General features: G+C 50.3%; 1 protein-coding gene across 1 annotated transcript; it reads right to left on the bottom strand.

Moving 5' to 3' along the window:
- Positions 1 to 236: 236 nt before the first annotated feature.
- OTP (orthopedia homeobox) lies at positions 237 to 5,906 on the bottom strand. Its single transcript, XM_071581293.1, has 3 exons — positions 5,870 to 5,906; positions 4,513 to 4,922; positions 237 to 767 (listed from the first exon to the last, which is right to left on the bottom strand). The coding sequence occupies exons 1-3, from the start codon at positions 5,904 to 5,906 to the stop codon at positions 237 to 239; spliced, it is 978 nt and encodes a 325-aa protein (XP_071437394.1).
- Between the last annotated feature and the right edge of the window lie 7,259 nt (positions 5,907 to 13,165).

Below are 13,165 nucleotides of genomic sequence, written 5' to 3'. Positions count from 1 at the left end.
GTGCCCCCGCGGGGCACAGGGGTGCGCGGTAATGCGCGGGGGCGGAGGGCGTGTAGGGAGGATTGGCGGGGGGGGGGGATGTTTCTTGGCCCACAAACCAGTCTGTTGGCGTCTGATTTCAGATCCTGAGTCGACTCCCTGCTAAGTCGGGTGGGAGAAGGCGGGGGCGCGGGGCGAGGCGGGGGCGCGGGGCGAGGCGGCGGCGGCGGCGGCGGCGCGGGGCGAGGCGCCAGCCTTTAGGTGAAACTCATGGAGACTGTGTGCTCTAGTGCTTTGCGGCGGAGGGAGGCGATGCTGGTTCCCCGCCACACGTCGCTGCTGTCCGGGGAGCTGCAGAGCTGGGGCGAACCCGTCACGTTGCTGGGGCCGGGCAGGGAGGCGGGCACCATTCCGGGGAAGGCGGGCTGGTAGAGGTGGGACTGCAGCCCGGCGCCGTTGGAGCCCGCCAGGCTGTTGGAGAGCCCCATAGAGTTGGGTGGCGGCCCGGCCGCCAGGCTGCACTGGGACAAGGATTGCGCCATGGCTTGCTGCCGTCCCAGCGCCGGCGGCAGCGGCAGCTGCGACACGCCAGGCATGGCGGCGGCGGCCCAGCGCGTGTCGTTGGCGTGGAAGGAGCACAGGCTGTCGCCCATGGCGGCGGCGGCGGCGGCGGCCGCCGAGGGGAACTGCGGCAGCCCCGGCGTGGGCAGCAGCGTGCCCGGGGCGCGGAACACGTTCGTGGTCTTCTTGCGCTTCTTCCACTTGGCCCGACGGTTCTGGAACCAGACCTGCGGGCGGCGGGCAGCGACACGCTCCGTTAGCCACTACCACCCCCCGGGGCCCCTCCGAGCCTCGCCCCCGCCGTCACTGCCGCGCCTCACACCGCAGCCCCACGCGTGTCCCCGTCACGGCTTAACGAGACCGCTGGAACTTTATACGAAACCCATCGAAGGAAATGCGTCCCGGCACTGAGCCGCCCGAGGCCTTCCTCCCTCGGCGGGAGACTCCAGAAGAGAAGCTTGGCCTCCCTCCGAAAAAGAATAATTAACACCCTCCCCGCAAAAACAACAACCACAAAAATATCAAAGCAGCCCACGTCTCTGGCCCTTGCGTGGACGCGCTCCCAAGCTGCCGTGATGCCAGCCCCTCGGCCAGCACCGCCGGGATCCCGAGGCAGCAAACCCCCGGGCCAAACCGCCCGCATTTGGGTTTGAAAAAACAAAATATAAGAAAACTAAACTCAAAACAACAAAAGAGGAGGTAGTTCAGGTGAGCAGATGCCCGTGGTGGCACTGTGGCTGGTGCGTCTCATCACAGCCGAAAGCAATCGAGGCAGTCGTGAGCCTGGAGAAACCACGTCCACCTTAAAACCAAGGGAGCACAGTGCCCCGACCTGCCGGATTCCACGGTCTCAGGCTTCATACCCGGACTGAGAAAGACGGATGCCCCTTAGCGGTAATGAACAGCCGTGAGGGAGCTAAATATCGTATGAATAATCGAAAAATCGCGTTCAATTATGTTTTAGGGTTAATAGTTAAATTGTGGCTACAAAATCTTTTTATGTTTCATGGTTTGCTGGTGGTGTAAAGAATCTCCATCAGGTCTGATCGCCTAAGCTCATAGCTACGCTGCATATGCTTTTAAAATGTGGATGTTTCCAGTTAAAAACTGGTGCATGACAGATTAAAATGCAGGGAAAACCTGGGGGAGATTTTGAAAATGCACACATGACAACTCCAGAAATATATTAACCACGAGCGTTTGGCAACTTTGGACTCCTTTTAAAATGCAACTAGCCTCTGAAAATTATTAATACAACAATGAGAATCTAATGGAGGTTGGAATCTAAAAATCTTCCTTGATGATGTCTGCTGTTACAGTAATATAGACATACTGTAAATGTATTTTAAAATATATAGCCCATTTAATTCCCCAGCTATAAATGGGTGAGAGAGAGAGAAAGCGAGAGAAGGGAAGACAATATCATTTTCATTTTTTTGTTTCTCTTGCTCTATTTTTTTTTTTAGGAGCAGAAGCTTTATGAAGATCTCATCGGAATCCAGCAGATGATTAATGTGAAGATTTGGTAGGAAATCTGGAGAGCTGTATTAAAGCTCAGATCTCAGGTTCATTTCGATCAGCCAGCCGTGAACTCTGGGCCGAATTCATTACACTTTAATAGTGCTGGGAGAGGAAGAAAATGCAATTTCTCATTCCATTAGAAAACTAGAAAATACTCTCAGCTTGTCCCCTATTAAGATGTGGCAGGTGACGGGACCATTGTGGGGGACACGGTCAATGGAATTACAGCACATTATTTTTGTTCATATAAAATATTGAAAGGCAAGCCTGACTGTGCAGAAGTTATTTCACTGATTTGGTTTTTATGTAAATAAAATATTGAAAGTTAATTAATCCGTGCTAGAGACTAATGATTATGCTTATTATATTGCATTTGATCGCGTAATTTGCATGATTCTCGCATTGCTGCTTAATAAGCCATTCCAGGTTATAAATAATTCTGAAATTGGTTTCTAATAATGGCATGCTATAAAAAGAATGGTTTTATTACAGCAGTCTGAAAAGCAGAGCAATGTCAGATGTGGAATTGGACTCCTGTTTAAGCATCAGGCGCTTTAATAATTATTTAAATGTATCATATACATTAAATACAGATCTAAAATGAGGAAAGTGGTGATTTATCCTAGCATCTAAAACCCTTAAAAATATATACAGTGGCTATAAATTAAGTATTTGGAGCATCCCTTAATCAACGTGGAGCCCACGTACTGGAAGGAATGTGTAGGCAATCTGTTAACTATAAAGAAAACTGTAAAGTACTCGTATAAGAACATAAACCAATTACTATTTAATTTAAATTTGGTCAAGGAGCAGTGATACATTGGACTGTGAAGTAAATACATTAATTTTTTTGCTTTAGATTACATAATGTTAATCATTTTGAAGTGTTAATTAAGAAGGTTATGTTGATCTGATTACTTTTTAAACTACAGAACATTATTGTAAAAAATATTCAAATTGCCACTCTATTAAACTGTTTTTATCAGCCGTCTTGAGCTATTAGCATTGGTTTAAGATTATGCCAAGGCCATTAAAACACTTTGTCTTTCTTCCTACGAATTTCTTTGATGTGCTGTTAGAAAATAACTGTTTCCATTTTATATTTTACTTCATTTACCACACTCCTAATGTTGAAATTGGTATCATTAACCTTTGGGAAACCCAATAAAGTTTAATAGACCTCGTTTTCTTTTTTTCATAGAGTCAGTTGTCCAATTATATTTTATTTGTGAATCTAATTTCTTTCTTAATTTAAACTAATTATAGTTCTGTGTAGGTTGAGTCAAATTGTTTTACTTTTTAAAAGCAGACGTGCTTTTTCTGTCACTTTCAGGAATGGAATCTGTTTCCGTTCATTAAAACGTTCATTTAGGGATTTCTCTTGAGGAGTCTTTACTTAGCTGAGGATCCTAGGCTTGCTAAGAGAGATTTTGAACTGTGACTGCGGTAAAGTGCAGCGGCAGTCCTGTTGTGCTGTACTTAGCTGGGATGCGCATCCCACAAGTGCTCCTATTGTGCAGGCTTTCTCTCCTCAGAAGGGACTAGACTAGGAAGTCATTAAAATAATCTTGTACACACAAAAGCCACATCTGAGCAGTGTAGTGTTTTGATTCCTCTCTCTTTTTTCCAAATTTTATTTACATTGATTTGCCTAAATAGTTGCCTTCGGTCCTGTGTGCAAATATATATATCTATGTGTCTATATACCTTTGTATACATACTTTAGAAAACAAAAGTACACCCTAGATGCTGAAGTTACTTGCTACCCCCGCCGTTCCCAGGCATTATAAAAGCCAGTTCGGGGAAACTTCGAGTCCGGATTATAACTACCTTTTACCGAAGTGACTATTCATAAGCCAGTGTGCCTTTCCGTGCCCTCCACTCCAACCCTCACGGCGGGGAGCACTGGCAGACGCCCCTACCCGGCGATGCCGAGGGAGTGCCGCCGACAGCACCCTGGACAGCGGCCCCTCCGGCAGCCTCCTGGATGAACAGCGGCCTGGCGGCCGCTGCCGAACTCCACTTGGTGGAACGGCAGTCATTCCCGGGGAGTTTCGGCTCAACTCTTAGCGCCGGGCTATTGCGAGGGTTGAGACTCGTTCCGGTAGGGTTGTGCCTCCCCAGACGTTTTTCTGCCAAGGGTCGGGCCGTGGAGCTCAGCCGGCGCCCACTGGGGACCACCACGCTGCAGGTGGGTAGAGTAGAGGACAAGGGGACACCCTAAGGTGACCGATTTGCGGAACGGGGAGGCCAGGGATGTCTGTTTTGAAGGCTTACTGACCAAATTGTTGCTTTCAGGGCTGGATTACTTCCCCCGCTGTCGGGCTAAGGTTTGGGGCACCCGCCCCGCCCCCACCCCATTGTGCCTGGCCTTGCCGCCGGTCGGCCGTGCCGCCGTCGGTGCGACCGGGGAAGGGCCGGCGGGCACTGCACGCGGGCGGTTTTTCATACCTGCACCCGGGACTCAGTGAGACCGATGCGCAGGGCCAGCTCCTCTCGCATGAAGATGTCCGGATAGTGGGTCTTGGCGAAGCTCCTCTCCAGCTCGTTGAGCTGCGCCGGTGTGAAGCGGGTGCGATGTCGCTTCTGCTTCTGCTGCCCCTGCTGCTGCCCGGCCTGGCTGGGATTCTGGCCTCCCTGCTGGCCTTGCTGCTTGTCGGGATCTTTGGCGCTGACGGCTAGGGAGCTGGGGTTGGATCCCACCGTGGTGATGTCCTCCCCCGGCAGCAGGGTGGTCCCTTCCACCGTGTCCGAGTTGGGAGCCATGTCTCCCGGGTGTCCCCCCGGATCCGAGCCCCCTACGCCCAGCCGACACTTCACCGCCTCCCGATGTCCCAGCAGCTCAGCCGCATCTTTCATCCCTGCGGAAGCAAAGGAGCGGCAGTCACTCCCCTGCAGCCGGTCATGGATCCATCAAAGCCGCTTTCCAGCGCAGTGAGCTAGTGAGAGACAACCAGCCACCGCCACCGCCTCCGCCCGGCCGTTCCCCGGCCGCCCACCAGACCCGCAACCCTGCTCAGCTCCGTGACGCACAGAGACTCCGGCCCGGCGCAACGCGGGCGGAGGAGGGAAAACTTTACACCGAGCAGCCCCTCTTCCTGCTGAAATAACCAGCTCCCTGTCCGGCCTCCTCTTTCGCGATCAAGGGAAGGGAAGGAGGGGAGGGCAAGTTTTCCCGATTTCAACTTGGGTTTTCCAGCGGAGCTGGTAAGAGAAAGAGATGGAGAGAAAAACATAAGGGTCGAAGCGCCCTGCTGCCGGGAGCATTACCTCCCGGACAGATGTACGGAGACCTCGGTCAGTCTACCCAATCTTTCCTCTCTCCTCCCTCCGTTCCGCTAAACAAACTCACGAATAACCATAAATTGATAGATGCTGATAATTCTTAAAAAAAAAAAAAAACGAAAAGAAAAGAAAAGAAGAAGGGAGAAAAGAGAACAGGCGAGCACGAAAAGGCCACCCGGAACTCCGTAAACACCATCGAGCTCATCTGTCCTAAAATAATAATAATCATCATCATACTAATAATGTGTAGGTATGTATATAAAAACAGAGGAGAGAAAAATTAAATGACCCACAACTCGCTGTAGATCTACATACTCCGTAGGTCTCACTCGCTTTTCTTTTTTATGTTAAATCAAATTAAACTTTAATACAGTACAATTACTTTTAAAGGAATTAGCCCATTTAGATCGCATTAAGGTAAAATAAGGAACAAATTGTCAATTTCCTGCCCCGGCTTCCTCCCCGCTCGCCGCCGCCGCCGGTGCAGCCGCCGTGGGGCGGGGGGGTGCCGGGGGAAACTCACCGAGACGGGCGTCCAGGAGGTCGGCGTGAGACAGCATCGCGCACCGCTCCAGGGCGAAGGCTGTTCCCCCCCAAATTTTAGCGGCCTTAAGTTATTTAAAATAGATATAAGATATGAGATAGATATATATATAGATCGTCTAAATGAAAGAAAATTCGGTGTGTGGTTAAAAAGGGGGTCTCTTGCATTATAATGTCCTTTAGAGAGACGGGGAGGTGCTTAACACTTCAATGAACCCGTGAGCAGCTCGGCGCGGGGACCAATCAGGAGGGCAGCCTGCAAATGTCAGCGCCCGGAGCGCCCCGCTCCGCCCGCCCGCCGCCCGCCCGCTGCCGCCGCCCCGGCCTCCCGCCGGCCCGGCCCGCCCGGCCCGGCCCGGCCCGCCCTGGCCCGCACCGAGCCCGCACTCCCTTACCCTGCTCCGCTCACCTTGGCCGCCCGCCTTCTCTCTCTCTGCTTCTATTTCAAATGCACATTTGCTACACTTCCCTCGCTCCGAGTTGCCCCTGATTTATTGGGTTTGATTGTGTTTAATACCTCCTCGGAGCGCACCCTGGCACCCGACCCGATCAGGCCCCCGGGGGTCTCGCAAGTCCCGAGGCAACCAGGGGCTGTGATGGGGGGAGACGGTCGGTGGGGAGTCGGGCAACGCTGGCCCCGCTTGCCGGCGGCCTCGAGGAACTGAAGGCCGGGGCGGCAGGGGAGACCGCGGCCCGGCTCTCACTCACCCGAGCCCCGACGGCTGCGAGGCGTCGAGGAAAGAGTAACTTGCGCGAGTTCCCACACAGGCTCCCCTGGTCCCCGCGGCTCCCCGCCACCCCGCCCAGGTCCCGCTCAGTGCCGAAGCAGAACTCAACGAGGGGAAAGGGAGCCAAGCACCGTGAGTCCCGGCCGCCCGGGGAGCAATGCCTCCCTGTCCGGGATTTAAACACTCGTAAGCCTTATTTTTTGGGTAAAGTTTACAAGTTCGGCTCGCCTACAAACTCAATTTAGAGCAGTAAATAAAGTTAAATGCTTTTTATTTTCCTCTTGAATATGTTAAACTACTTGAACAATTTAAAGTGCTTTGCAGAAGTGAAGCGAACCATTTCTAATGTTCTGATTTTTCAAAGCCAGCCAACAACAAAGTTTAGATTAGTAATATATTTCTAACCAGAGTAATTTTCAAGATCATTAGGCATTTATGTAATTAGTGCCAAATCTATAAGCTTTTATTACGATTATTAGAGTAAAATCAGTATAAATTTGTACTAATTTACTACTGTTTAGACTTGGCTGTCAAGCCAAGAGGTTCTTATTGTAAATGATAACTGAGGAAATTAAGTGCAAAATTCTGTACCATTTCTGATCCGCTCCTAAACAATCCGTTTCAATTGTATTTGTAGCATAACATAATGCCCTTTTAAAGTTATTTGACTTGCATTTTTATTTGCAAAACAAGAAAAATACCCTCTACCCGGCCACAATGAAAACTGATATTTACTACTTTCAACTTGATTAACATTGATTTTTAATTCAAAAGTGATGCAATTAAGATTATTCATTTAGTGCAAATAAAGCTTCCACCAAAAAGGGAGCCCAGTGAAGTCTGTGTTAAATAATACGGCGCCAACGGCTTTTTTTTTTCCGCCATCCAATTGACTTACACAAAACATTGTAAATACTGCATGCGAACAGATGCAAGAGTGGTTTTGTTTGCAGCTCAGATGTGCAGGGGTTTCGGCAGCGACTGAACAAGGAGACAAAGGAACCGGCTGACCGATCTCTAGGGCAGTTTTGCTGCCTTTTTTTTTCCTCCTCTCTGCCCAGTCTACATTGATTCAATTCCGCTTTCGAGTCGTCGGGCTGTTGCAAAGAACCTGGGTGTCGGGAACGGCCGCTAAGAGCAGGGAGAGAGACCCAGAACCGGGCCACAGTTTAGCCGGAGACAGAGAGAGAAAGAAAGAGATGGAGGTGGGGTGGGAGTTTCGGTAATTTTGTTTCATTTTGTTTCGGTTTGTTCCCGGCTGGATGGGGGACTGCTGAGACGACACATTTGCTGCCCTTTTTTCCTTTGAAAATTATTGTCTGTGTGCAGCTCCAGGGCAGGAGGGGAAGACCCGGCGGTGAAAATTGCCATGAGGCGCCCCCCGGGCTGCCGGGCGTCGGGACCCGCGGAGCGGAGCCGGCGGAGTCGCTGGCGGGGACGCGGGTCGGCAGCGCGGGGGCTGCGCGGAGCATTTCGCGGCTGCGGGGGGGCTCGGGGGGGGGGCTCGGGGTGCCTGGGGTCCACTTCAGCTGTATTTACTGGCACAAACGTGCGGGCGATGGAAATGCCTGCTGCTGGCTTCTGCTGAGCGCGCCGCGGGCAGGGTGGCACGGCGTGCGTGTGCATCTATTCCGTGTTGTTGTACGTTTCAGGTCGATAAATAAATGTGTAATAGTTAATGTGCAGACACATCAGAGTAATAACAATGGGATGAAATCAAAGGATTATCAATCTCTGTTAGTAACTGCTGAATAACAATGTTGCAGTGTGATTGATAGCGCGCTTCATTTTATGACTTTTCTATTGCTCTTGATTTTTATAGCAGTATAAACAAACTAAATCATTTCTTCCAAGACTTCAGAGCTCAATCGTCTTAAGGGAAGGGGAGAAATAAGAGACGGAAATCTGTGAGAGAGAAAAGAGTGGGCAACACTGACATTTAAGTGTGTCAGAAAGAAAATGACAATGGGGCATATGTAAAATACCCTAATCACATTCCGCTTTCCCTCACTTCTATTTTGTCAAGTGTCCGAATTCACCTGGGCAGCGTCGGAGATGTATTTACATGGATTTTATTCCTCGTCGTCTTTCCATGTTCCCAGTGTAGCCAGAAAACTGCCAGTCAAGTCCATTCCTTGTTACAATTTACGGTATTCCCCACATGATCATAGGAACTGAAGTTCCTAACAAGGAAAGGCTTTAACAGAATGGCCAAAAATCTTCAGAGTGACACGAGTGTCTTCAGAAATCACTTCAGAGCAAAGTAAAAGGATTTTCTATGACGGATCCAGTGATTTTTCCTCAATAAATAGGTTTTAGATTGTTACACACACGTAGAACTGGAACAAAGGGCAGTACCAGAAAATATATTGGTTGCTCCTAATAAAATTTATTTAGACAGTTTACTTCTCATAAAAAATAGAGATTGAATTTCGTACAGGAGCGCCTGCCAAGAGGCTAGGCACTGGGAGATCATCTCCCCCCGCACTTTCTTTTGCTTTCCTTTCCCTTTCCACCCCAACCCTTCCTTTCCCTGCCCTGCCCGGCGGCGCCCGGCGGGCCCGATGCCGGGGTCCCGGTCGGGGCCGGCTCTGCCCTTCCCTCCGCGGCTCCCCCGCCCATGCCAGTCGATCCGTCCGAGCGAGGGCCGCGGGAGCGGGGCGTGTTGCGTTTGGGAGCAATATAACCCTAATTCTCCAGCGCTGTGACCCTGGGAAGAAAGGGTAGAGAACTTTCCAACCCTCAGAGCTCCCCCTCTCCCATTTCCGCTAAACTCAAGCCCTGATTGAATGAGGCTGTAATATAAAAAAGTGTATTTAACCAATTCTGCTCTGATTTAGGAACAAAACCTTCTTTTATCAGAATAATTATATTTGGAGCGAGGAACACAGTAAAATAAGGTTAAATGCAAAAGTCAGCAGGGTGGCTTGGCATAAATGGCTGATAAGATTTGTAATTTGATATTTTATTTATGTATTTCTTGAGCATCTATCCAGTTAAGGCGGCTACTGTATGCAGAGCATCGTAATTGCTTTTTACACGTAGCAACACTCACAGCGTTTGCCAAATGTAACTTTTGGTTGCCTGCCTTGTTCGTGCGGCTTTTGGGGTATTATTTTTTTTCTTTTTATTTCCAGACAGTTGTGCTGAAATATCGGGTATTATTATTCACATTCCCGCTGTTCAGTGCTGCATTGTAACATTGTTCGCTTTAATGAGAAGCGCCTCCCTCAATAATTAACGACCTCACATTTCCCTATTTTCTTGTCTGATGAAAAGAATCAATTTTAATTCATTGTAAATTACAGCTATGCTTTTGAGTGTTATTTGCTTACTTTTCCACATCGACATACCCTAAACAGAAATGACAAATCAAACTATATCCTTTCGTTAGGCGTAATTTGGAGTTAAGAAATGGAAAAACATAAACACGTGTTTTCATTTCAATCAACCCACTCCAAAACATGACTTCTTGGGAAACGAAGGACAAGGCTGCCAGCATCTACAGATCCCGATTTATTCATTCTAGTCAGAGCCAAACGTGACGATCATCGCCGCTTTGCAACATTAGGCTATATGCAGCATTTGTCGCTGCGATATATATACTTCTTTGAAAACAACTTTATGAAGTTTAAAGACATCCGAGGCAAGAACGCTAGCAGCTGATCAGAAACACAGACGTCAGGTGTCCCGAAAACAGTCTCCCTAGGGTCAGTGGAGAGAGCTCCTGTCTCCTGACACCTCTTCTCAAACACTGTCAAGAACAGCATTTTCCCATTTGCTTATTTATCTAAATATCTGCATTCGGATACTGCAGAGCCAAAGGCAGCGCTTCCGACTGTCTCCTCGCGGACAGGCTGTAGGCAATCTTTCAACAGTGAAGCGGTTGCTTTAGATTGAAAGGATGGCTTCTATCAATTAATTTTCATCAGAGCAATGACAACCAGTCTTTTATGGGGAAAAAGCTATTTTAATACGAAGGTATGCCTGACATCCCTGCCCTCTCTCACCTGACCAGATACAAACTCTTTATACACAAGACTCACCTCCTTCTCTCCACCTAGTTTCGTATGCATGCATGCATTACGCATGTATAGGCTTCTGACAGAGTATTAAGTTAATAAACTTAAAAATGCGGAGCCCAAGCATAATGCACTGGGCTGTAGCTTATTCAGTCGACAGGAATTATCGGGGCTGCCGCGAAAGGAGAAGGAAACACCGGTATAAATAATTTTTCAGATACATCTCTGTTTAGGCAAACAGCACACTTTCGGGAAGACTCTTCCTACTGAGCCTTGAGGAATTCATTTGACACACACCTGTGTTTTTAAAATCCGAAATCTCCCCATCCGCCAGGTCTACCAATGAAAAAATTTACATCAGAAACAAACGTGGATGGAGTATTTAACTTTCTCCCCTTTTAAGGCCGTAGTTTTAATCTCTTCAATTACATAGTTGGTATATAGTAATAAGGAACATACATATTTTGTTTGTATGTGTTAAGTTGGCTGCTTTTCTGATTTCTATTTACTCAAGATAAATAATCATATATCAGTTATTCAGTTAGGTGACAAGTCTAGTAATTGGAATAAAAAGAAAACATCTCATCCTTATCTCTTCCTCTAACTAGATATAGCGCTAATAAGACTGCATCAATCTTATCTGGCAAATAAATAAAATAGACAAACAAACAAATTCGCCTCCAACAAGTTAATGTGGTGTATCTGAGTGGAAAGTAGATATTTTCACGCATTCTGGAGATGAGGAGTGACTTTTAATAAAATCACAAGAAAAACAAATGTAATTCTGTAAGCAATTTCAGAGCTCAGCCATCTCTCTCGCGCGCCGTTATTTAGCATTCTCCAGCCGTCCTCACCTTTTCTTTTAAAACCCCTTTAGTTCCAGAAATATGACTGTCACTCAATCTGGGACCTTTCGATCCAGCTTGCTTTATTATTTGGGGGGCAATCCTATAGGTAATAAGGCTTATTTTACAAGGATGATTTTTGTTGACTTTTTTCTTTCCCTCCCTCTCCCTTTCCCTTCCCCACTTGCCCGAGCGCGGCTAATTCGGGGCGTCTATATTCACTCAATTAGAGAAATCTAAAGAGAAAATCGATCTTCCATCTGCAGAAATGCCAGCTTAACAAATTAGATTCTTGTTTCGTGCAGGTGATTTGGTGACAGTCGGGGAATTAGAAGTAATAAGTTGTTGTGTTTGAGACCACCTCCTCGGCCCCGGCGCTCGGCGCTGCCCCCGGCCGGGCCGCGCCAGGGGAGCGCCGCGGCCGCGCCTCCTGCGCCGGGCGGGCGGGCGGCCGAGCCGCCGCCACCGCATCTCCCGCTGTAATTAGTGCTGCTGCCCTCCATGTGGGCTCGATTAAACCGTGATTTAGCCGAAAGAAATATAATTATGGCTGCAAATAAAATAATCAGCATTGAAGAGCGATTTCCTTAATGAGATGGAGCGGTTGCACGTCACGGAGTAAAGGGGTCTCATTAGGAGGTGGTAATGAGGCTTGGGCGAATATTACGAGTTACACAAAATATCTACACTGCTGAGAACGCCCAGCACTGGGCCTGGACTTGGGTTCCCGCTCCCAGCCGGGCCGAGAGACCCCCGGCCGCCGCCCCCGGCCCTGCGCTCCGGTTATGTGCCATCCCCAGCCCGGCCCCGGCCCTGGCCCTGTCCAGCCCCCAGCCCGCCGGAGGACGGGCGGCCGCGGCCACTGCGCGCTCCCCGCCCACGGGCAGCGTCTGAAGATGTGCTTTTCGGGTACGGCTAATTTAAAGGGCCGGCAGCGCGGCCATTTTAACGAACGGAGCAGCAGCGAGCGGCAGTAGCGGCTCCCCCGCGCTGCCCCCGGCACGGTCGCGGCCTCGCACGGCGCGCCCACCGGGCATCGCAGGCTACGGCCAGGAGGGCAGCACGGCGCGAAAGCCGCGGGCCCCGAGCCGACGTGCCTCCGCGGGCGGCAGCGCAGGGGGAAAGGCGCAGTGGGAGAAGGCGAACTAGTCCCGACACGGCCACTGAAGGAAGTTCCCCGGGGCTCCCCGCCCCGCACCCGCGAAGCCAACACGGGGCCGCGGCCGCCACCTGCCGCGCATGCGCCGTGCGGGGCCCGCGGGCAGGAGGTGGCGGTGGCGACGGGATAGCGGCTCGAGGCGTGGGAGCCCGGAGGGGCGAGAGCCCGCAGGGGTGGGAGAGCTGGGGCCTAGCCCGGGGCCGCAGAGGCGGGAGCCCGGAGGGGCGGGAGCCTGTAGGGGCGAGAGCCCGCAGGGGTGGGAGAGCTGGGGCCTAGCCCGGGGCCGCAGAGGTGGGAGCCCGGAGGGGTGGGAGCACAGGGGCCGGGGCCCGGCGAGGGGCCGGAGGGGACAGCCCCAGGTCCAGGCCCAGTGGAGGGCGTTGCACTGCCCTCGCCGGGAATAACCGGGACCGCACGCTGCTCCCGCGGAAATTATGTGCTAGCTCAGCTACATGGCGGGAGGGAAACTTTTTTCTGCTTTCCCTTCCTTTGGCTTTGTGTTTGGTTTTAATAGCGTAGAAT

This window comes from Pithys albifrons, chromosome Z, assembly GCF_047495875.1.
Source record: "Pithys albifrons albifrons isolate INPA30051 chromosome Z, PitAlb_v1, whole genome shotgun sequence".
Taxonomy (NCBI): Eukaryota; Metazoa; Chordata; class Aves; order Passeriformes; family Thamnophilidae; genus Pithys; species Pithys albifrons.
This window is presented reverse-complemented; position numbering and strand designations above follow the sequence as displayed.

Excerpts from the sequence above, each read along its gene's own strand:
- OTP (XM_071581293.1), bottom strand. The coding sequence starts at position 5,906 with ATGCTGTCTCACGCCGACCTCCTGGACGCCCGTCTCG. Across the intron at positions 4,923-5,869 it reads CCTCCTGGACGCCCGTCTCG|GGATGAAAGATGCGGCTGAG; the intron begins GTGAGTTTCCCC and ends TTGCTTCCGCAG. Across the intron at positions 768-4,512 it reads TCACTGAGTCCCGGGTGCAG|GTCTGGTTCCAGAACCGTCG; the intron begins GTATGAAAAACC and ends CGCCGCCCGCAG.